General features: G+C 46.8%; 1 protein-coding gene across 4 annotated transcripts in view; it reads right to left on the bottom strand.

Annotated features, from left to right (window-relative positions):
* Positions 1-22138, bottom strand: part of ZC3H7A (zinc finger CCCH-type containing 7A) — a 193972-nt gene that overhangs the window by 145969 nt on the left and 25865 nt on the right. For all 4 annotated transcript variants that reach the window (XM_068244740.1, XM_068244737.1, XM_068244738.1 and 1 more), the window contains exon 2: positions 16843-16948. In XM_068244740.1, coding sequence (XP_068100841.1) covers positions 16843-16910 — 68 coding nt within the window. In that variant the 5' untranslated portion in view covers positions 16911-16948. The remainder of the gene's footprint in view (positions 1-16842; positions 16949-22138) is intronic.

Raw genomic sequence — 22138 nt, 5'->3', positions numbered from 1 at the left:
GCAGACCCAGGGAGGCAAGCGCAAGCAGTGCCTCCCTGGGTCCAGGTCTCCCCGTCATGTGCATGGTCTGTGCCCAGGTATGGCTGCTCTCTTTGGCGGCTATACCTGGGCTCAGACCATGCACATGCATCTGTGCATGTGCAGACCCAGGGAGGCAAGCGCAAGCAGTGCCTCCCTGGGTCCAGGTCTCCCCGTCATGTGCATGGTCTGTGCCCAGGTATGGCTGCCCTCTTTGGCGGCTATACCTGGGCTCAGACCATGCACATGCGTCTGGGCATGTGCAGACCCAGGGAGGCAAGCGCAAGCAGTGCCTCCCTGGGTCCAGGTCTCCCCGTCATGTGCATGGTCTGTGCCCAGGTATGGCTGCCCTCTTTGGCGGCTATACCTGGGCTCAGACCATGCACATGCGTCTGGGCATGTGCAGACCCAGGGAGGCAAGCGCAAGCAGTGCCTCCCTGGGTCCAGGTCTCCCCGTCATGTGCATGGTCTGTGCCCAGGTATGGCTGCCCTCTTTGGCGGCTATACCTGGGCTCAGACCATGCACATGTGGCTTATAAGTGACCATCATTGTAAACCACAAAAGTGGGTATGCATATGCATGGACTGATCTTTGCCCACTTCTCAAATGAACACGTTAATACGAACGTAATTACGTATGGGTTTACAATCATTTTGTGCAGTGCCAACCACACCATAATTGTCCTAGACGCGCCATTGCACGTTTCGCATGCGTCGTCTCCTGAACTCTGAACAGGAAGTAGTTAGTTGACCGGAAGTCCCCTCGTTTGTCCGCCTGCCTATAAATATTCTGGCTATCCGCTCGGTCATACCATCGGTTTGCACACTCGGATGTGGAGTTCTTCTTTGGAAGGTGTACACGTTTAGCCCATCGTACGTCCCTTCGTGAGTTCAACATTGGGGTAAGTAGAACTGTACTGTATGTTTTTCCCCCTGCAACCAGGCTATTTTAAGTGTAGTTGGCCACTGCAGCTTTAAGGCCAAGCTAAACGGCCCTACAACACTGCATACCTGTGCTCCCCTCCCCCTTTTCTGATTATTTATATTGTTATATTTACCCCTTTTTTATGTTAATACCCTCTCCCCTGCTCCCTCCCCCCCGCCAGCCAATCAGCTGTTCACTCCCCAATGCAGAATGCAGCGCTGTAATAGTAAATCGACGGCGATCACAGGGGACCTCCGGCCCCCCAGCATGAGTTCACTTATTCGGTGAATACATTTGGCCAGACATGGAGTACTGTTCATAATGCATGTTTCCTATTCTTGTTACAGATGGCGCCAAGGAAAAACCACGAATTTCCATTGAACCGCACGCAGTTAGCTGAATTCATAGAAGTGTATCGCACCTGTACAGCAGTGTGGAAAGTAAAGAGCAAGGACTACCACAACAAACACATGACGGAAGCTCAGCTGCAGAAACTTGCGGAGTTCCTGCAAACAATTCACCCCACTGCTACAGTTGCGACTGTCCGTAGCAAAATCGCTAACCTTCGGTCAGTTTTTTCTAAGGAAACCAAAAAAATTGAAGCCAGGAACAAATCTGGTGCTGGTGCTGGCGCTGAAGATGACCCCGACCGTCTATGGTACTACGACATACTTTCCTTTGTCAGGGACCAGGAGATTATGCGTCCCTCAAGTGGCAACCTTCAGTCCTACCCCTCAGATGATGAGTGGCCAGAGAATACCCAGCGAGAGGTAACGGATGACGAAACAACAACAACATCGTCAGGCCGTGTGTTAGAAGGTACAGAGGATTCATGCGCAGATGTGGACGAAGCCATGGTAAGTCGCAGTCCAATTTTTTCCTATGCCACCTTTCACACTAAACGCATTGTATGGGTTTCTGCACAACGTTTGCGTTTTCATATCTGCTTGCGCAATGTATTTCACATCCGTTTGCCCAATGTATTTCAATGGGCTAATGCACACCACAGTGGGAGGCGTTTTGCAGAAACGAAACCGTCCGCTCTGCTGCAGTTAAAAGTTTTCGCAGGCTTTTGCGCCTCCAATGTTCAAGAGAACCACAGGTGGTTTAGAGAACCTCCACATGTCTGCCCCCCCAGGACGCTCCACGCCTGTGTCCCTTCCATCCAATCACCGTGACGGAAGGGACGCAGACGGGAAGCGATGATGTCCCAGAGACGGGGGAGCGGCCGTGACAGACATCCCCTTGGGTACACATCGTGCTGGCGACACGCAGCGTGTCACTTTCATTCTTGTGTGAATGGCCGCCGCGGCTGGCTGACATTGCATTCATTTACATGAGTGTCTCCTGCGGCAGCCATTCACACATTCATGAACTATGAAGTGCTAATAACTTTCTTGGGTACACTAGGGGAGAACAATAGACAGCCAACGGAACAGTAATTAATTGCAGTCTGTGAAAAAGCTTTGAATTGTGCATATTTGCATATGTATAATGTATGTCTATTGTTCTTTCCAAGTATAGCACCACAAACACATTGTTTTTGCACAAAGGACTTTGTGAATTTGTATGACGCAGTGCACAATTCAATACAATACAATACAATACATACAATTTATGACCCACTGTGTGGCTTTGATGTATAATTGGGGTCTGACTGTTCCTATTGTTTGCGAACTTCAGCGTCTGTTGTTTTTGTGGTCTATTCAATGAACAGTATCATGTTCCTTTATTGTGTGATTATATTTGGTTTACCTTCTTAATTGATTGTTCTCCATGTTGCAGGACAACAGCCAACGTTTACCCCATGTCACGTTATCACCCCCGAGGGCACACACACAGGAAGCCAGACCACGCAACAGTACACCCATGCAGAGAGGAAAGCGGAAACGGTGTGCTTCCCCCGATGCTGTAGAGAAAAGACTGATTGAGATGGCGAGTGCGGTAATGCCAAGACCTGTTGCGCCGGTGGATCCGTTTGTTGTTCATCTCAGTGCACAACTGGCCAAAATAACTCCAGAGCAACGCACAGTGGCCGAGATGTTAATGGGCGAAACAGTGTACAAGGGGTTGCATAGTATGTTGGTGGCTGGACCTCCCTTTGAACTGTATTTTGCAAATTGCTCACGGTGTCAGAGCACACGGAATCACCACTGTGAACCACAGTTCCGAAACAACTCTGACTCTGCCATGATCTACCGTGAGCCAATCGGTGATACTCCACCTGCATCAACATCCGCCACACCAAACATGCACTACAGTGCCTCCCAAGGTTCTGACAATCGTGCCATGTATATGCCGCCAGCTCATTACAGTACGCCACCCTCGGACTACATGTTGCAATCACTGTAGATGGTTTCTCATTTCTTTTTTTTTGGTTTTAATGGTTTTTGCCTTGTGCTTTACTACGCTCTGTAGATGATGTGCTTATCGGTTTCTGTCTTGTCTGTTTGATTCAATAAAAAGTTATGTTTTTATGTTCATCCCTCAATTTCCCAGTACATGTGTACCTGTGCTTGGCAGCACAGTGCAAGGTTTGAAGCTTTGCCAAAAACCTTGCACTCTGCTGACGCACCCACAATAATTGTAGCGGCCACCCTGGGCCAGTGTCAGTGTTGGGGCCCTGTGCTTGGCAGTACAGTGCAAGGTTTGAAGCTGCCTTGGCACTCTGGTGACTTGGCAGGCCAAAAGCCTTGCACTCTGCTGCCGCACCCACAAGTGTAGCGGCCACCCTGGGCCAGTGTTGGGACCCTGTGCTTGGCAGTACAGTGCAAGGTTTGAAGCTTTGCCAAAAACCTTGCACTCTGCTGCCGCACCCACTACATGTGTAGCGGCCACCCTGGGCCAGTGTCAGTGTTGGGGCCCTGTGCTTGGCAGTACAGTGCAAGGTTTGAAGCTTTGCCAAAAACCTTGCACTCTGCTGCCGCACCCACTACATGTGTAGCGGCCACCCTGGGCCAGTGTCAGTGTTGGGGCCCTGTGCTTGGCAGTACAGTGCAAGGTTTGAAGCTGCCTTGGCACTCTGGTGACTTGGCAGGCCAAAAGCCTTGCACTCTGCTGCCGCACCCACAAGTGTAGCGGCCACCCTGGGCCAGTGTTGGGACCCTGTGCTTGGCAGTACAGTGCAAGGTTTGAAGCTTTGCCAAAAACCTTGCACTCTGCTGCCGCACCCACTACATGTGTAGCGGCCACCCTGGGCCAGTGTCAGTGTTGGGGCCCTGTGCTTGGCAGTACAGTGCAAGGTTTGAAGCTTTGCCAAAAACCTTGCACTCTGCTGCCGCACCCACTACATGTGTAGCGGCCACCCTGGGCCAGTGTCAGTGTTGGGGCCCTGTGCTTGGCAGTACAGTGCAAGGTTTGAAGCTTTGCCAAAAACCTTGCACTCTGCTGACGCACCCACTACATGTGTAGCGGCCACCCTGGGCCAGTGTCAGTGTTGGGGCCCTGTGCTTGGCAGTACAGTGCAAGGTTTGAAGCTTTGCCAAAAACCTTGCACTCTGCTGACGCACCCACAACAATTGTAGCGGCCACCCTGGGCCAGTGTTGGGGCCCTGTGCTTGGCAGTACAGTGCAAGGTTTGAAGCTGCCTTGGCACTCTGGTGACTTGGCAGGCCAAAAGCCTTGCACTCTGCTGCCGCACCCACAAGTGTAGCGGCCACCCTGGGCCAGTGTCAGTGTTGGGGCCCTGTGCTTGGCAGTACAGTGCAAGGTTTGAAGCTTTGCCAAAAACCTTGCACTCTGCTGCAGCACCCACTACATGTGTAGCGGCCACCCTGGGCCAGTGTTGGGCACCCTGTGCTTGGCAGCACCTCTTCGGGCCCTGCGTAACGTGCACAGACAGGAAGTATTTCAACAAAACAAACCTTCATGAAAGCCTATATTTTTTTATTAAACACAAACAGTAGGACCACACATGTTGTGCCTCCAAAATGTGTGTGTCCTGTGTGTGTGTGTGTCCTGTGTGTGTGTGTGTCCTGTGTGTGTGTGTCCTGTGTGTCTGTGTGTGTGTGTGTGTCCTGTGTGTGTGTGTGTGTGTGTGTCATGTGTGTGTGTGTGTGTCGTGTGTCGTGTGTCGTGTGTGTGTGTGTGTGTGTGTGTGTGTGTGTGTGTGTGTGTGTGTGTGTGTATATATGTGTGTGTATATGTGTGTGTGTGTGTGTGTGTGTGTGTGTGTGTGTATGTATGTGTGTGTGTATGTATGTGTGTGTGTATGTGTGTGTGTATGTGTGTGTCCTGTGTGTGTGTATATGTGTGTGTCCTGTGTGTGTGTGTGTGTGTGTGTGTGTGTGTATGTGTGTGTCCTGTGTGTGTGTGTGTGTGTATGTACACTTATACATAAAAATAACTTTGTATACAATACTATACAAAAGTAACTACTGTAAACTTTACTCTGTCATGTGCGCATGGCTGCAAGGGCTGGCTTGCGACACTCCCGTCATCACTACCTCCATGAATGGAAGTAGTTGGGGCCGCAGCGTATATAAAAAATGTAAACCTATATAAAAATAAAACCAAAAAATTGCTATATATAATATACAATAGAACGTAGTGCAAACTTGCATGCGAACACGGTGAGTAAACGTCAGTCACCCAAACAGTTTAAGCCCTACGATCCTGTCGTTTCACTTATTAGTTCCAGGATTCTCTCTAGATCGGCTGACAGCTGTTTCATAAATTTGCGGAATACGGTAGACATTTCTGCAATATCTGCTTGCACACTCTTCACCACTTTATCCATTTCTTTCCTCTGATGTCTTCCAACACGGTTGCCCTTGTGTGCTACATCTGTGGGGGAAACAAAGAAACCGCTTGCACAAAGTTTGCATAAGAAGTACTTGTCAGCTTGTAACTGGCCGAATGTGGAGGTAGGTAGTTGTGTGAAAGACGTGTGGGGGCCAGATGTGTGGTATTCTCGGAAGGTAAGGCCCATTGGTGTGGATAGGGGGCCGTGAAATGAGTTGTCGTGCAGGTTCCCATTGTTGTGGACTGAGCTGTGTGGGTATTGTGTTTTCGCAGTAGCTGTTGGGTAGGGTGAAGGTGGTTGTAGGTGTAGCCGTAGGTGCAAGTTGTGTGAAATTGGATTACTTACCATCCAATTGCGTTTTACTCGAGGAATGCATTCCGATGCCCACTTTATCAACATCCTGCCGCTTACGCTTGGACACTGGAACCTCCTTGCTTTTGGTAGCTGGTGGTGTGGTAAGACAGAGTATAAACATTACTACAAAATACAAGGTGTGTAGATACAGGTTGCACATGCGGGCAGAGGCTGGACATGCGGGCAGAGGCTGGACATGCGGGCAGAGGCTGGACATGCGGGCAGAGGCTGCACATGCGGGCAGAGGCTGCACATGCGGGCAGAGGCTGCACATGCGGGCAGAGGCTGGACATGCGGGCAGAGCCTGGACATGCGGGCAGAGGCTGGACATGCGGGCAGAGGCTGCACATGCGGGCAGAGGCTGGACATGCGGGCAGAGGCTGGACATGCGGGCAGAGGCTGGACATGCGGGCAGAGGCTGCACATGCGGACAGAGGCTGGACATGCGGGCAGAGGCTGCACATGCGGGCAGAGGCTGCACATGCGGGCAGAGGCTGCACATGCGGGCAGAGGCTGCACATGCGGGCAGAGGCTGCACATGCGGGCAGAGGCTGGACATGCGGGCAGAGGCTGGACATGCGGACAGAGGCAAATATAGAACAGGGATTGTCCAACAAACCACAACATACAGATTCTCACCTCCACTTGTATGCACAACAGAGACTTCGTCCTGTGTAGATGATACCCTCACACGTGTCTCTACCCGTTGTTTCCCTACAATAAAGTGGGTAAACAGAAAATTAAGAATTTGGTGCTGAAAGATAAAAAACAGCAATATACTTTTGTCACAACAAACATTATTATTGGTCACTGAATGATTGAACGCACCTTTCTTTATTTCCTTGCGAATTTCCTTCAGGCGCTCCTTCTCTCTTTTCAAATCAAACCAGCGTTTTTGCAACGCTTCTTTGCTCTTGTGCACACCAAACTTTGCATACAACTCCTGTTGTACTAGTTTTATGATGAGATTTTTATGGCTATTTGGGTGGGCAACCTGAGTGTACAGACAATCATAGTCCTCCATGTCAAACCTTTTCACCAAAACCAACACCTGCTCCTTGGGCATGGCATCTGCCCGCCGACATGAAGACCACTCATCTGTAGAGTCGCTGGTGTCATTGTCTTGAGGATGACGTCTCGACTTGCGCCGCTGTGCGCGGACATCTTCAGAGCACACCGAGAGTACATCACTATCCTCCACTTCAACAGACTTTGCTTTCTTCTTGGAGGGACGTACCTTTGTGTGCCTTTCACTTGTTGGTGGTGCTTGCCCTGCTGCTGATGCCGTTCTACCAGCTCGAAGGGATGGTTCAGGCACAGTGTGTGCTGGAAGATTTCCTGCTTTTTCTTGAATTTCAGCAGCAGCACCTCCGTTCGTTGCTGCCTCCGTTGGTTCGGCCGGAGGACTTGTCACATGCAGACAGAGGCCAGGTGCGCTGGCAGGGTCTCCAGCGGGTGCAGGAGAGACCATATCTGGTGTGTGCTGCACGGATGGCAACGGATGCTCCATGTCCCCCTCCTCAGACGCCATTTTGCCTCCTCTCCGCCTTCGTCCTCGAGCTGGGCTTTCACAGGAACTGGAAGTGACGTCACGCGTGACGCACGCTTGCATTACGATCGGATTGCCGGCCCACAAACACCCACATTTATGCAAAATGGTACAGGGACGGACTACGAATCGACGGCATAAACGAATATATAATCGATCTGAACAGCCATCAAGCCTACCAATGGCTCGATTAGATGGATAAAGAGAGATAATATCAAACATGTTCGATCACTAGTCGTTCGTTTTTGGGGTCTATTAATCGAAACTATAATGAGATTATGACTATTTTCACATACGTTTTCAACACTCGATTCGTTTACTGAACAAATCGAAGGCTAAAACGAAGGCAAAAACGAAACGTGTATTCCCAGCATAAGTTAGTCGGAGAGCTTAATAGCTTTTTTGCATAGAGATAACAACTGGAGTTTCTCAACTCTTCCTGTACTGGAAACAATTAGACTGATGTATCTGATCTTAATGTTTTTTTTCTTAGCTGTACTACACATACAAATCATAATATCATCATTTTTTTTTCGCTTCAGTGTCTCTTTAAGGACTGCAGTCATAAAACCCCTTAAGGACCAGACACTTTTTTTTCCATTCAGACCACTGCAGCTTTAACGGTTTATTGCTCGGTCATACAACCTACCATCTAAATTAATTTTACCTCCTTTTCTTGTCCCTAATACAGTTTTCTTTTGGTGCTATTTGATTGCTGCTGTGATTTTTAGTTTTTATTATATTCACCAAAAAAGACATGAATTTTGTCAAAAAAAATATTTTTTTTAACTTTCTGTGCTGACATTTTTCAAATAAAGTAAAATTTCTATATACATTTTTGTCCAAATTTATTGTGCTACGTCTTTGATTAAAAAAAACCGAATAAGTGTATATTTATTGGTTTGGGTAAAAGTTATAGCGTTTACAAACTATGGTGCAAAAAGTGAATTTTCCCATTTTGAAGCATCTCTGACTTTTCTGAGCACCTGTCAGGTTTCATGAGGTGCTAAAATTCCAGGATAGTATAAATAACCCCCCAAATGACCCCATTTTGGAAAGAAGACATCCCAAAGTATTCACTGAGAGGCATGGTGAGTTCATAGAAGATTTAATTTTTTGTCACAAGTTAGCGGAAAATGACACGTTGAGACAAAAAAAAAAAAAAAAAAAAAAAGTTTCCATTTCTGCTAACTTGTGACAAAAAAAAAAAAAAATGAAATCTGTCACGGACTCACCATGCCCCTCTCTGAATACTTTGGGATGTCTACTTTCCAAAATTGGGTCATTTGTGGGGTATCTTTACTGTCCTGGCATTTTGGGGGTGCTAAATTGTAAGCACCCCTGTAAAGCCTAAAGGTGCTCATAGGACTTTGGGCCCCTTAGCGCACCCAGGCTGCAAAAATGTGCCACACATGTGACCTTTGAAATCCTAAAGGTACTCATAGGACTTTGGGCCCCTTAGCGCAGTTAGGGTGCAAAAAAGTGCCACACATGTGGTATCGCTGTACTCGGGAGAAGTAGTATAATGTGTTTTGGGGAGTATTTTTACACATACCCATGTTAGGCCCGGTTCACACTTGCGGTGGCCCTCCGGAATCGCCGTGCCGGAGCCGCACCGCTTGCAGAACGGACGGAACGGACGCACGGCATAGCAATGAAAGCCTATGCGTCCGTTCACATGCGTCCGTTCTGCCGAACCGGAGCCGGACTCCGGCCTCCGTTCCAACATGCGCTATTTTTTCATCCGGCTCCTCCGGCAGCCGTATCCGGGGCGGAGCCGGACTGCACCATCCGGCCAATACACACCAATGGGAACCGGAGAGCGCACAACACACTGGCTGAGAAATCCGGATGTTCTACCCCACTTCCTATGGGGATTGTTGCGGCGATATTGGATGGGGACACATGGGCAAGCATTTTGGAGTGGAGCAGCACAGCTGGATCCGGATCCGGAGATGTTGGCAGCATGTCGGAGGTGGAGGTGAGTGCTAAACAGCAGAGGGCCTGATTCCACAGGTCCCCCTTCTGCTGACCTCCCAGACCCCAACATTTTTTTTGTTTTTAACGTAACTTTTGCCAAACGGATCCGGATCGCATCCTGATGGACACCTGATGCAACCTGACCGGATCCGGATCGGATCCGGATCAGAACCGTACGGTTCCGATCCGGATCCGGTCCGGATCCGGTCAGGTCATCCGGTCCGTTTGGCAAACAACCGCTAATGTGAACCGGGCCTTAGGTGGGAGAAATCTCTCTGTAAATGGACAATTGTGTGTAAAAAAAATAAAAAAAACGTCATTTACAGAGATATTTCTCTCACCCAGCATGGGTATGTGTAAAAATACACCCCAAAACACATTATACTACTTCTCCGGAGTACGGCAATACCACATGTGTGACACTTTTTTTTGCAGCCTAGGTGCGCTAAGGGGCCCAACGTCCTATTCACAGGTCATTTTCAGGCACTTGGTTTCTAGACTACTCCTCACGGTTTAGGGCCCCTAAAATGCCAGGGCAGTATAGGAACCCCACAAGTGACCCCATTTTAGAAAGAAGACACCCCAAGGTATTCCGTTAGGTGTATGGCGAGTTCATAGAAGATTTTATTTTTTGTCACAAGTTAGTGGAAAATGACACTTTGTGAAAAAAAAACAATAAAAATCAATTTCTGCTAATTTTTTTTAAAAAAATAAAATCTTCTATGAACTCATCATACACCTAACGGAATACCTTGGGGAGTCTTCTTTCTAAAATGGGGTCACTTGTGGGGTTCCTATATGGCCCTGGCATTTTAGGGGCCCAAAACCGTGAGGAGTAGTCTGGAAACCAAATGCCTCAAAATGACTGTTCAGGGGGTATAAGCATCTGCAAAATTTGATGACAGGTGGTCTATGAGGGGCCGAATTTTGTGGAACCAGTCATAAGCAGGGTGGCCTCTTAGATGACAGGTTGTATTGGCACTGAAGTGCAGGAAGCGCAGGATGTTCTCAAATCGTGAACTGGACATGGCAGCAGAGAACATGGGCATGTAATGTATTGGGTGCGTAGACCAATAAGACCGCAATACATTCTTAACCCATGTTAAGAAGAAGGCCCCAAAAAATGTTACATTCGGAATCTTGGAGTGGCGTCCACCGTAAAGGGTGGGCATAGTAGCTTCTTGGATTGGCGGTTGCGTATTGTGTGGCATAACGGTTGGTCTCGCCACAATTAAGTCGTACCAGTAGTGATCAGGAAAAAAAAATTCTGTCACTGCAGTGGGGCGGGTGAGGGTTTGGCCGGGTGATCAGATGCCCGCAGGGGGGCAGATTAGGGCCTGATCAGATGGATGATTAGAGGGGAGAATAGATGCAATCAATGCACTGTGGAGGTGATCGGAAGGGGGTCTGAGGGGGATCTGAGGTTTCGCTGAGTGATCAGGAGCCCACACGGGGCAAATTAGGGCCTGATTTGATGGTAGGTGTGCTAGGGGGTGATAGGAGGTGATTGATAGGTGTCTCAGGGTGTGAATAGAGGGGGAAATAGATGAAAGCAAAGCACTGGGGAGGTGATCGGGGGTATCTGAGGGTGTGGGACGGTCATTGGGTGCCCGCAAGGGGCAGATGAGGGTCTGATCTGATGGGTATGATGGGTAGCAGTGATAGGTGGTGACAGGGGGTGATTGATGGGTGATTAGAGGGGAGAATAGATATAAATAATACACTGGGGAGTTGATCAGAGCGGGTCTGGGGGCTATCTGAGGGTGTGGGTAGGTGATTGGGTGCCCGCAAGGGGCAGATTAGGGTCTAGTCTGATGGGTAGCAGTGACAGGTGGTGACAGGGGGTTACGGGGTGATTGATAGGTGATCCCTTGGTGATTACAAGTGAGAATATATGCAAGCAGTGCACTGGCGAGTTGATCAGAGGGGTCTGGGGGGCTATTTGAGGGTGTGGGCAGGTGATTGGGTGCCCGCAAGGGGCAGATTAGGGTCTAATCTGATGGGTAGCAGTGACAGGTGGTGACGGGGTGATTGATAGGTGATCAGTAGGTGATTACAAGCAAGAATATATGCAAGCAGTGCACTGGCGAGTAGGTCAGAGGGGGTCTGAGGGGCTATTTGAGGGTGTGACGGGTGATTGGGTGCCCGCAAGGGGCAGATTAGGGTCTGATCTGATGGGTAGCAGTGACAGGGGGTGATTGATGGGTGATTGATGGGTGATTAGAGGAGAGAACAGATGTAAACAATGCACTTGGGAAGTGATCTGACGGCGGGTCTACAGGCGATCTGAGGGTGTGGGTGGGTGATCAGACACACGGGGCAAATTAGGGCCTGATTTGATGGGTAGGTGTGCTAGGGGGTGATAGGAGGTGATTGATAGATGTCTCAGGGTGTGAATAGAGGGGGGAATAGATGCAAGCAATGCACTGGGAAGGTGATCGGGGGTATCTGAGGGTGTGGGACGGTCATTGGGTGCCCGCAAGGGGCAAATGAGGGTCTGATCTGATGGGTATGATGGGTAGCAGTGACAGGTGGTGACGGGGTGATTGATGGGTGAGAACAGAGAGGGGACAGTGGGAGGGGAGAACAGATGTAAATAATGCACTAGGGAGGTGATCAGAGGGGTCTGGGGGGCTATCTCAGGGTGTGGGCGGGTGATTGGGTGCCCGCAAGGGGCAGATTAGGCTCTGATCTGATGGGTAGCGGTGACAGGGGGTGACGGGGTGATTGATAGGTGATCAGTAGGTGATTACAGAACAGAATATATGCAAGCAATGCACTGGCAAGTTGATCAGAGCGGGTCTGGGGGGCTATCAGAGTGTGGGCGGGTGATTGGGTGCCCACAAGGGGCAGGTTAGGGTCTGATCTAATGGGTAGCAGTGACAGGGGGTGATTGATTTGTGATTGACAGGTGATTATAGGGGAGAATAGATGTATACAGTACACGGGGGGGGGGGTGTCTGGGGAGGATCTGAGGGTGTGGGGGGGGGGGGGTGATCAGGAGCCCCCAGGGGGCAGTTAAGGGCCCAATCTAAAAAAATAGCGTTGACAGATAGCGACAGGGAGTGATTGATGGGTGATTAGGGGGGGTGATTGAGTGCAAACAGGGGTCTGAGGGGGTGGGCAGGGGGGGGTCTGAGGGGTGCTGTGGGCGATCAGAGGGCAGATCAGTGTGTTTGGGTGCAGACTAGGGTGGATGCAGCCTGCCCTGGTGGTCCCTCGATCACTGGGACCACCAGGGCAGGAGGCAGCCTGTATAATACGCTTTGTATACATTACAAAGCGTATTATACGCTTGTGATGCGGCGATCCAGGGGTTAACAACCCGCCAGCGCTTCCGATTGGCCGGCAGGTTGACGTCGCGGGTGGGCGGAGCTAATTGGCGTTACATGGTCCTGGGGCTGCCACTTTGCCGCCGCCAATGTACAGTTGGCGTTCGACAAGTGGTTAAAAGCATAAGGAGAGTCAAATGAATTGTGTAATTTACATGAAGGGCCTTATAACAAAAGGACCACAAGTAAAATGTACCCACAACACAGATATCAGGTCCACTCCAACGTTGCATGTTCTCAGCCTGATTGGTTTCACCATTCCGATGTCATTAGGGCTCTTAAAGCACACCTGACCCGAGGCAAAGCTACCCAAGGTAAGCACAGAGGTATGTTCATGCTGGGTCTACATACTTTGGGCATTGTCTATTCCGCTCCTTCCCCCTAGTCCCATAATACATAGAAAATTTGACTCTAGGCTAAAGTCTAATTTTTAGACACGAAGCTTGGTGCGATGTTCCCATTTATCCTCCTCCCATTCCCTTAATTTCCCTGCCTCATTTACTCGCCTTAAAGTGGACCCACATTAAAAATACAAGATTTCACAAATAAAATCTATTTTCAAAATTATAATAATAATAAATAGCAGCATTTTTTCAGCTGCATAATGACAAATATAAAATATTTTACATTTATTGGAGGAACCCCTCCCTTCCTTTCATATTGCCGGGACATAATCCGGCAAACTGGTGTAGTAGATGGTGTCTGGCAAAGGAGGAATTGCTAATGGCTGCCACCAGTATAACTCTAGTTATCAAAAGACAAGGGTGAAAAGCATGCACTGAAATTCTCATAGGCTTGAAGGAGTGTTTAGTTATCTTTGTATGTGTCAGAGTGGTGCAACTAAATATTTTGATTTAAAAAAATGTTTGGTTTGGGCCCGCTTTAAGAGGAGGGGAGGGTGATAGGAGGGAACATCACTTTAACCTTGCTTCTTCTTGTTAGAAAATGCTATTTTATTAAAAAGTCAAATCTTGAAGAAATGATTACAGGGGCAGAGGGAACAATGAGACAATGAACAGAGGTATATTGATCCAGCATGGACATGCCTCTGTGCTTAAAGAGGAACTCCAGTGAAAATAATGTAATAAAAAAAAGTGCTTTGTTTTTACAATAATTATGTATAAATAGTACAAAGATGAGGGAGACCGCTACACTCACACAATTGCCCAAATGGGAGCAGGGAGTTCCAAAGCCAAAATCCAAAGGTAATGATAAAAAATCCCGCTGCACCAGATGGTAGGGCAAAGTGAAAAAAATCTTTATTTCGTTAATCCATATCAAAATGTTACAGGTAAAAGCTCACGCGTATCGGAGCAAGAGATGGCTATGATTAAGGAGCCATCTCTTGCTCCGATACGCGTGAGCTTTTACCTGTAACATTTTGATATGGATTAACGAAATAAAGATTTTTTTCACTTTGCCCTACCATCTGGTGCAGCGGGATTTTTTATCATTACCTTTGAATTATGTATAAATGATTTAGTCAGTGTTTGCTCATTGTAGAAGCTTTCCTCTCCCTGATTTACATTCTGACATTTATCACATGGTGACATTTTTACTGTTGGCAGGTGATGTCAGTGGAAGTAGCTGTTGCTTGCTTTTTTGGCAGTTGGAAACAGCTGTAAACAGCTATTTACCACAATGCAATGAGGTTCACAGACGGGAAACTGCCAGGACCATGGTTCTCACAGTTTCCTGTGGGAGGGGTTTCACCACAATATTAGCCATACAGAGCTCCCTGATGATCCGTTTGTGAAAAAGGGATAGATTTTTCACGGGAAAGGGGGCATCAGCTACTGATTGGGATGAAGTTCAATTCTTGGTTACAGTTTCTCTTTAAATTAGTTTTTATACACCCAACAAGTGCCTTCTTTGTTTTCTTCTTGTGCATGTTTCTTGTTGTTTCAATAAATCTCTGAGTGCGCAATGCACTGCTCAGCCTCTTTGACTTTTGGCATTGATTTTTGGCCTTTCACTGTCTGAGTTCTGGTTTCATATTATAATATTGATCATTGGTTTTGGCCCAGCACACTAGGGAAATATATGTAATAACTAAAGCTAGTCAATGTGATGTTAACAATTCTGGCTTACAAGAAAATGTGCATGAGGCTAGGAACTAAGCCAAATATAATTCTTTTAAGATTTTTAATGGCCTAATTCCAAGCTGCATAGAATTTGCACTAAATTTGTATACAAACATCTCTACAAGTTACACAGATCTAATGCTGGATACACACCATGCGTTTCCGCGTTCGATGCGTCCGTCGTTACGCATCGATTCGATTATTTCCGACATGTCCGATTCAAGCTTCGATGGATCTTTAGGTCGATTTGCCATACTTTACATGGCAATCGACCTAAAAATCATCGAAATGCGTTCGGAAATGCTCGGAAATAATCGAATTGACGCGTATCGACGGACGCATTCGACGCGGAAACACATGGTGTGTATCCAGCATAAAGGCACTAGAACAGAAATGCCCACATATAAGGACAGAGTGGAGGAACAGATTCCAAAAGAGAGGTCATGTCTTGTAATAAAACTGTTGGGAGCCGTGAGTTCTAGACACATGACAGTTGCAATAGGTTTTAACGCTGTGGGGTTGATGTAAAACACACCTGTAGTGTGACAAAACTTTCCATTTGAAAATAAGGTGGGCTAGAGCCTACGTTCTCAGCACATCACCATAAATTTACCAGAATAAATATTTATAGTTTTAAGGGGTACAATCAAAATTACACATTAATGCACATCATTTACATCCTTGCAGTTGCCCCTCGCTGAATATTAAATCACATCTCCGACCTAGTAATCCTCTCCCCAGTGCAGCAGTTAACCTTTTACTGGTTGCTGACGTAGAAGGCTATATAGCCTCGCTCTCACCTCCACCCCCTTTACCCCTCTTGTGCGCTTCTGCATACTCAGCATCACACAACACAGCCTTCCTGATAAGGTTTGAGCGACAAAAACAACCAAACATCAATTAGGGGTCTTCTTTTTGTAATAGATTTTCACTAGATTTGGGTGGAGGGGTAAGGGGTGGAGATGAGAGCGAGGCTTTATAGCCTTCTACTTCAGCAACCAGTAAAAGGTTAACTGCTGTACTGGGGAGAGGATTACTAGGTCGGAGATGTGATTTAATATTCAGTGAGGGGTAACTGCAAGGATGTAAAAGTACATACGGTAGGTCATATGTTGCCTATGCCCATCAATGATATTTAAATATTATACAAAAAAAAGTACTGAGGAGCTCCAAAAAAACCTAGTCTTTGTTGTTGATAACCATGTCTTTAGGAATCCTCACGTATGATAGCAATGTAAACCTCGTGGTCCTCATATGTTATGTTTAGGGTTTTTTTTTTGTTCATTCTTTTATTTTATTTATTGTTCATTATACTCTACTAGGTACCTAACGTTTTTTGATACTTGATATATAATTGCTATGTAACGGAATAGGGCCTTTGGTGTGAGACGGTGCCCCGAGATGTACTGGAAGCCAATCCTGATGCACCCAGTGGCAAACAAGGCGACGCCGCCAAAAACTGAGCACACTATAACAACATTATATCTGTTTGTATCTTTTATTGCTGAATGACTTGTTTGATTGCTCAATATTATGCTGGGAATACACGTTACGTTTTTCGCGTTCGATTCGGCGCACGATCTATTAGCCATTTGATTTTCTGCTCGATTCTCTTATTTTCCACTCGTTTTTCTTATCTTTTTTCCATTCACTTCTATGAGAAATCGAGCGGAAAAGAATCGAGCGGAACATCGGACATGTTGGAATTTTATTAACGAAGGCATCTATGGGAACGATTCTTCGCTAAAATCATAACGTGTATACCCAGCATTAGACAATGTCTTATTGTTGCGGTTGCTGTACCCTTTTGTATACAAATAAAGTATTTGAAATAATACAAAATAACAAACACTTACTGAATAAATTCAAGTCCTTTTTTGATATCTTCCTGCCTGCTGTGTCGGTCAGTCAGAACATGAGACATGTTGAGGCCTTCATCAGATTTCCTGAGCGGATTCAGTTCTGGAAAAGTAACAGTTATTAGTTAGAAATTCTTTACACATCTCAACCAAGCAGAGTACTCTATGTCCAAGGGCATGGAACGGCTGTATCCAGATCAGGCTGCGTTTTCACTGGATCAGGCAATGACAAAACTCTACAACTAAAATGCTTCTTTCTGCCTATTGCCTATATCATGTCTGCCTACATCAGAGGAGTGTGTTTGAGTAGGTTTCCTCAGGGCAGAATGGCATTGTAACAAATACGGTAGTACAACAAAATGGACTGCAAAAAAGCCATAGGTAGACCTTGACAAAAATGGATTGATGTGAATCCAGTTTTTTTAATCAAATGAGGTATATGTAACCTCATTTTAATATAAATGAGTTGTGGATAAATTTTGATGCGTCTTTCAGCTTGTACCCAGGTAACATAAAAAATAGGTAAGGACAAACTCCATTCATCATTTTAACCAATTAAGGACTGTAGTCTTAAAACCCCTAAAGCCCAATCTACACGATACGATTCTTTGTACGATTCGATTACGATTCTATTTACGATCCGATTAAATCCAACATGTCCGATCGGAATTCGATTCGCCATTGCAAAACAATTGCAAATCGAATTGAATCGAATCGAATCCCGATCGGACATGTCAGATTTAATCGGACCGTAAATAGAATCGTAATCGAATCGTACAAAGAATAGTATCGTGTAGATGGGGCTTTAAGGACCAGACACTTTTTCCATTCAGACCACTGCAGCTTTAACGGTTTATTGCTCAGTCATACAACCTACTATCTAAATGAATTTTACCTCCTTTTCTTGTCACTAATACAGCTTTCTTTTGGTGCTATTTGATTGCTGCTTTGATTGCTGGGTATGTGTTAGTTTTTATTATATTCATCAAAAAAAGACATGAATTTTGTAAAAAAAAAAAAAAAAAAAAAACTATGGTGCAACAAGTGAATTTCCCGTTTGAAGCATCTCTGACTTTTCTGAGCACATGTCATGTTTCATGAGGTGCTAGAATTCCAGGATAGTATAAATACCCCCAAAATGACCCCATTTTGGAAAGAAGACATCCCAAAGTATTCACCAAGGCCTAGTGCACACCGGAGCGTTTCCGCTGCGGTTTGCGATCTGCTTGCGGGTGCGGATCCGCTAGGGTAATGTATTTCAATGGGCTGGTGCACACCAGAGCGGGAGGCGTTTTGCAGAAACGCATACTCCCGGGCTGCTGCAGATTTTGGATTGCGGATGCGTTTCTGCCTCAATGTTAAGTATAGGAAAACCGCAAACCGCTCTGAAAAACGGCACTTCAGAGCGGTTTGCCAGGCGGTTTTTGTTACAGTAGCTGTTCAGTAACAGCTTTACTGTAACAATACATGAAATCTACTATACCAAAACCGCTACACAAAACCGCAAAACGCTAGCTGAAACGCTGCAGAAAAATAAGAAAAAGCGTTTCAAAATCTGCTAGCATTTTGCGGATCTGCTAGCGGTTTTTGGTGTGCACTAGGCCTAAGAGGCATGGTGAGTTCATAGAAGATTTTATATTTTGTCACAAGTTAGCAGAAAATGACACTTTGTGACAAAAAAAAAAAAACTAAAAAAAAGTTTCCATTTCTGCTAACTTGTGACAAAAAAAATGAAATCTGCCACTGACTCACCATGCCCCTCTCTGAAAACTTTGGGGTGTCTACTTTCCAAAATGGGGTCATTTACGGGGTGTTTACTGTCCTGGCATTTTGGGGGGTGCTAAATTGTAAGCACCCCTGTAAAGCCTAAAGGTGCTCATAGGACTTTGGGCCCCTTAGCGCACCTAGGCTGCAAAAAAGTGTCACACATGCCTAGGTGCACTAAGGGGCCCAAAGTCCTATGAGGTACCTTTAGGATTTCACAGGTCATTTTGAGGTATTTGGTTTCCAGACTACTCCTCATGGTATAGGGCCCCTAAAATGCCAGGGCAGTTTAGGAACCCCACAAGTGACCCCATTTTAGAAAGACAACACCCCAAGGTATTCCGTTAGGAGTATGGTGAGATCATAGAAGATTTTATTTTTTGTCACAAGTTAGCGGAAATTGATTTTTAACAAATATGGGTAAAAGGCTGCGCATCCCTGACCTAATACTACTGTTGAATGGTTAATCGCTGTGGCATACACCGCCCCTCCTGGACTAAAATGCATACCCCACATCCAAACAATGCAATACTGGTTTATGGAGAAAGTTTAGCTTCGATTATAGTTTGCATGCAAAATACAATTTACTGGACATCTGCACCAACGTTAAGGTAATTCTCCGGAGCAGATGTCCTACACTATCTGACCTAAGTTAAAAGCATATGTCCTTACCCTGGCAGCAGCTAAGCAGAAATGTGTAACTTATATTCAATATGGACAGCAGAAAATAAAGCCAGCGCTCAACACATGGGCTGCATTTGAATTACTTATCACCTCATGTGCACCACTTATACAGCTCAAATACAAATGGGAACATAATTTTGTAACTACCAAGCTAGCAGCTCCCATTGTGCTTTCCTGTTTGCATGGTAAGTATTTAGTTATGCATATGTTTTGCATCTGTTTGATTACTGAGTGTGTATTTGAGCTGTATAAGTGGTGCACATGAGGTGATAAGTCATTCAAATGCAGCCCATGTGGTGAGCGCTGGCTTTATTCTCTGCTGTGGAAATTGATTTTTATTGTTTTTTTCACAGTGTCATTTTCCACTAACTTGTGACAAAAATAAAATCTTCTATGAACTCATCATACACCTAACGTATTAACTTGGGGTGTCTTCTTTCTAAAATCGGGTCACTTGTGGGGTTCCTATACTGCCCTGGCAATTTAGGGGCCCAAAACCGTGAGGAGTAGTCTGGAAACCAAATGCCTCAAAATGACTGTTCAGGGGTATAAGCATCTGCAAATTTTGATGACAGGTGGTCTATGAGGGGCCGAATTTTGTGGAACCGGTCATAAGCAGGGTGGCCTCTTAGATGACAGGTTGTATTGGCACTGAAGTGCAGGAAGCGCAGGATGTTCTCAAATCGTGACCTGGACATGGCAGCAGAGAACATGGGCATCTGATGTATTGGGTGAGCAGACCAATAAGACCGCAATACATTATTTTTGACTAGACCCATGTTAAGGAGAAGGCCCCAAAAAATGTTACGTTTGGAAACTTGGGAGTAGTTTCCACCGAAAAGGCTGGGCATGGTAGCTTCTTGGATTGGCTGTTGCGTATTGTGTGGCATAGCGGTTAGTCTCAGCCACAATTAAGTCGTACAGACCAGCAGTGATCAGAAAAAAAAATTCTGTCACTGCGGTGGGGCGGGTGAGGGTTTGGCCGGGTGATCAGAAGCCCGCAGGGGGCAGATTAGGGCCTGATCTGATGGATAGGAGTGATAGGGGGTGACAGGAGGTGATTGATGGGTGTCTCAGGGGGTGATTAGAGGGGGGAATAGATACAATCAATGCACTAGGAAGGTGATCAGAAGGGGGTCTGAGGGGATCTGAGGGTTTGGCCAAGTGATCAGGAGCCCACACAGGGCAAATTAGGGCCTGATCTGATGGGTAGGTGTGCTAGGGGTTGACAGGTGGTGACAGGAGGTGATTGATGGGTGTCTCAGGGTGTGATTAGAGGGGGGGAATAGATGCAAGCAATGCACTGGGAAGGTGATCGGGGGGACTGAGGGCGATTTGAAGGTGTGGGCGGGTAATTGGGTGCCCGCAAGGGGCAGATTAGGGTCTGATTTGATAGGTAGCAGTGACAGGTGGTGACAGGTGGTGATTGATGGGTGACGAGTGGGTGATTAGAGGGGAGAACAGATGTAAATAATGCACTGGGGAGGTGACCAGTATAGCTAGCCAGATGACCCTCCTCTAGTTTAGACAGCCTGATGACCCCCCTTCCCTCCAGTATAGGTATTCTGATGACCCTCCCCCTCTTTTCTCTAGTATAAGAAGCCAGATGACACTACCCCCCCCCCCCCTTTCAATGTAGAAAACCTGATGACCCCCCTCCTTCCCATATAGGTAGACAGGTGACCCGACCTTTCCCTCTAGTATAGCCTGCTGCCAATCCACCCTTGATCCTACGGTGCCCTAGGCCATGGCCTATGTGGCCTTAGCTTAAACCCGGCCCTGGGCACAGGGGGGTGATAAGGAGGTACAGAGGGGGAACAAGGGTACAGAGGTGGACACTGCAGGCACAGGGGGCATAGAGGAGGTGCAGGGAATAGAGATGGCACAGCATCTCAACTTAAGAACGGATTAAGGTTAAGAATGAACTTCCAGTCCCTATCTCGTTCGTTAACCAGGGACTACTTGTGTTTAAAAAATATGCTGTCCAGATTTCAGACCTATGAAATGAAGGCAGCACAATATCTAGATGTTTATCCATTAGGTTTAAAGAGAATCTGAAGCAAGTATAAAACTCGCTTCTTCGCTTATAGTCAGCAGGGGCATGTGTGCCCCTGCTAAACCGTCGCTATCGCGCCGCACAACGGGGGTCCCTTACTCCCCAAATCCCCTCCATCCTCGCCGGGGATCTCTTCCGTATAGAGGCAGGGCTAACCGCTGCAGCCCTGCCTCACGCGCGTCTGTCAGCGCGTATATCCGCCTCTCCCTCGCCCCTCTCAGTCTTCCTTCGCTGAGAGGGGCGGAGGGAGAAGCGGCGATGCGCCGCTGATAGACGCGCTGTGAGGCAGGGCTGCAGCCGTTAGCCCTGCCTCTAGGAGCAGCAAAATCTACGACCAAGTTGGTCGTAGATTTTGCAGGGAGGAATTGGGGGGTAAGGGAACCCCGTTCAGCCGCGGGATAGCGGCGTTTTAGCAGGGGCACACATGCCCCTGCTGAATATAAGAGAAGAAGCAAGTTTTTTTACTCGCTTCAGTGTCTCTTTAAACACATGTTTTGAAGATCCCATACAGTAACTCTTTAGTTCAATAGCCATCCATATATTGGGAAATTATTGAAATTCTACATAATCCCTCGGCCCTGTGTTACGCCCCAATGACCCTCATTACCTGCTTTAGTACATATACACAATTACTGGGAATCCAAGTTGCTTACAGCAGATAAAATGGTGTTCATGTACACTGCTGCTGCTAGTCCCAAAATTGTAGAAAGACTACATCGTTCAGCTTACAGTACATCCATTTTTATAGGGGGGGGGGGGGGGAATCACAAATTGCCTGGAGGAAGCAGT

This window comes from Hyperolius riggenbachi, chromosome 7 (assembly GCF_040937935.1).
Source record: "Hyperolius riggenbachi isolate aHypRig1 chromosome 7, aHypRig1.pri, whole genome shotgun sequence".
In the NCBI taxonomy this organism is placed as follows: domain Eukaryota; kingdom Metazoa; phylum Chordata; class Amphibia; order Anura; family Hyperoliidae; genus Hyperolius; species Hyperolius riggenbachi.
Note: the sequence above shows the minus strand (reverse complement) of the source record. Positions and strands in the feature narration are given on the sequence as shown.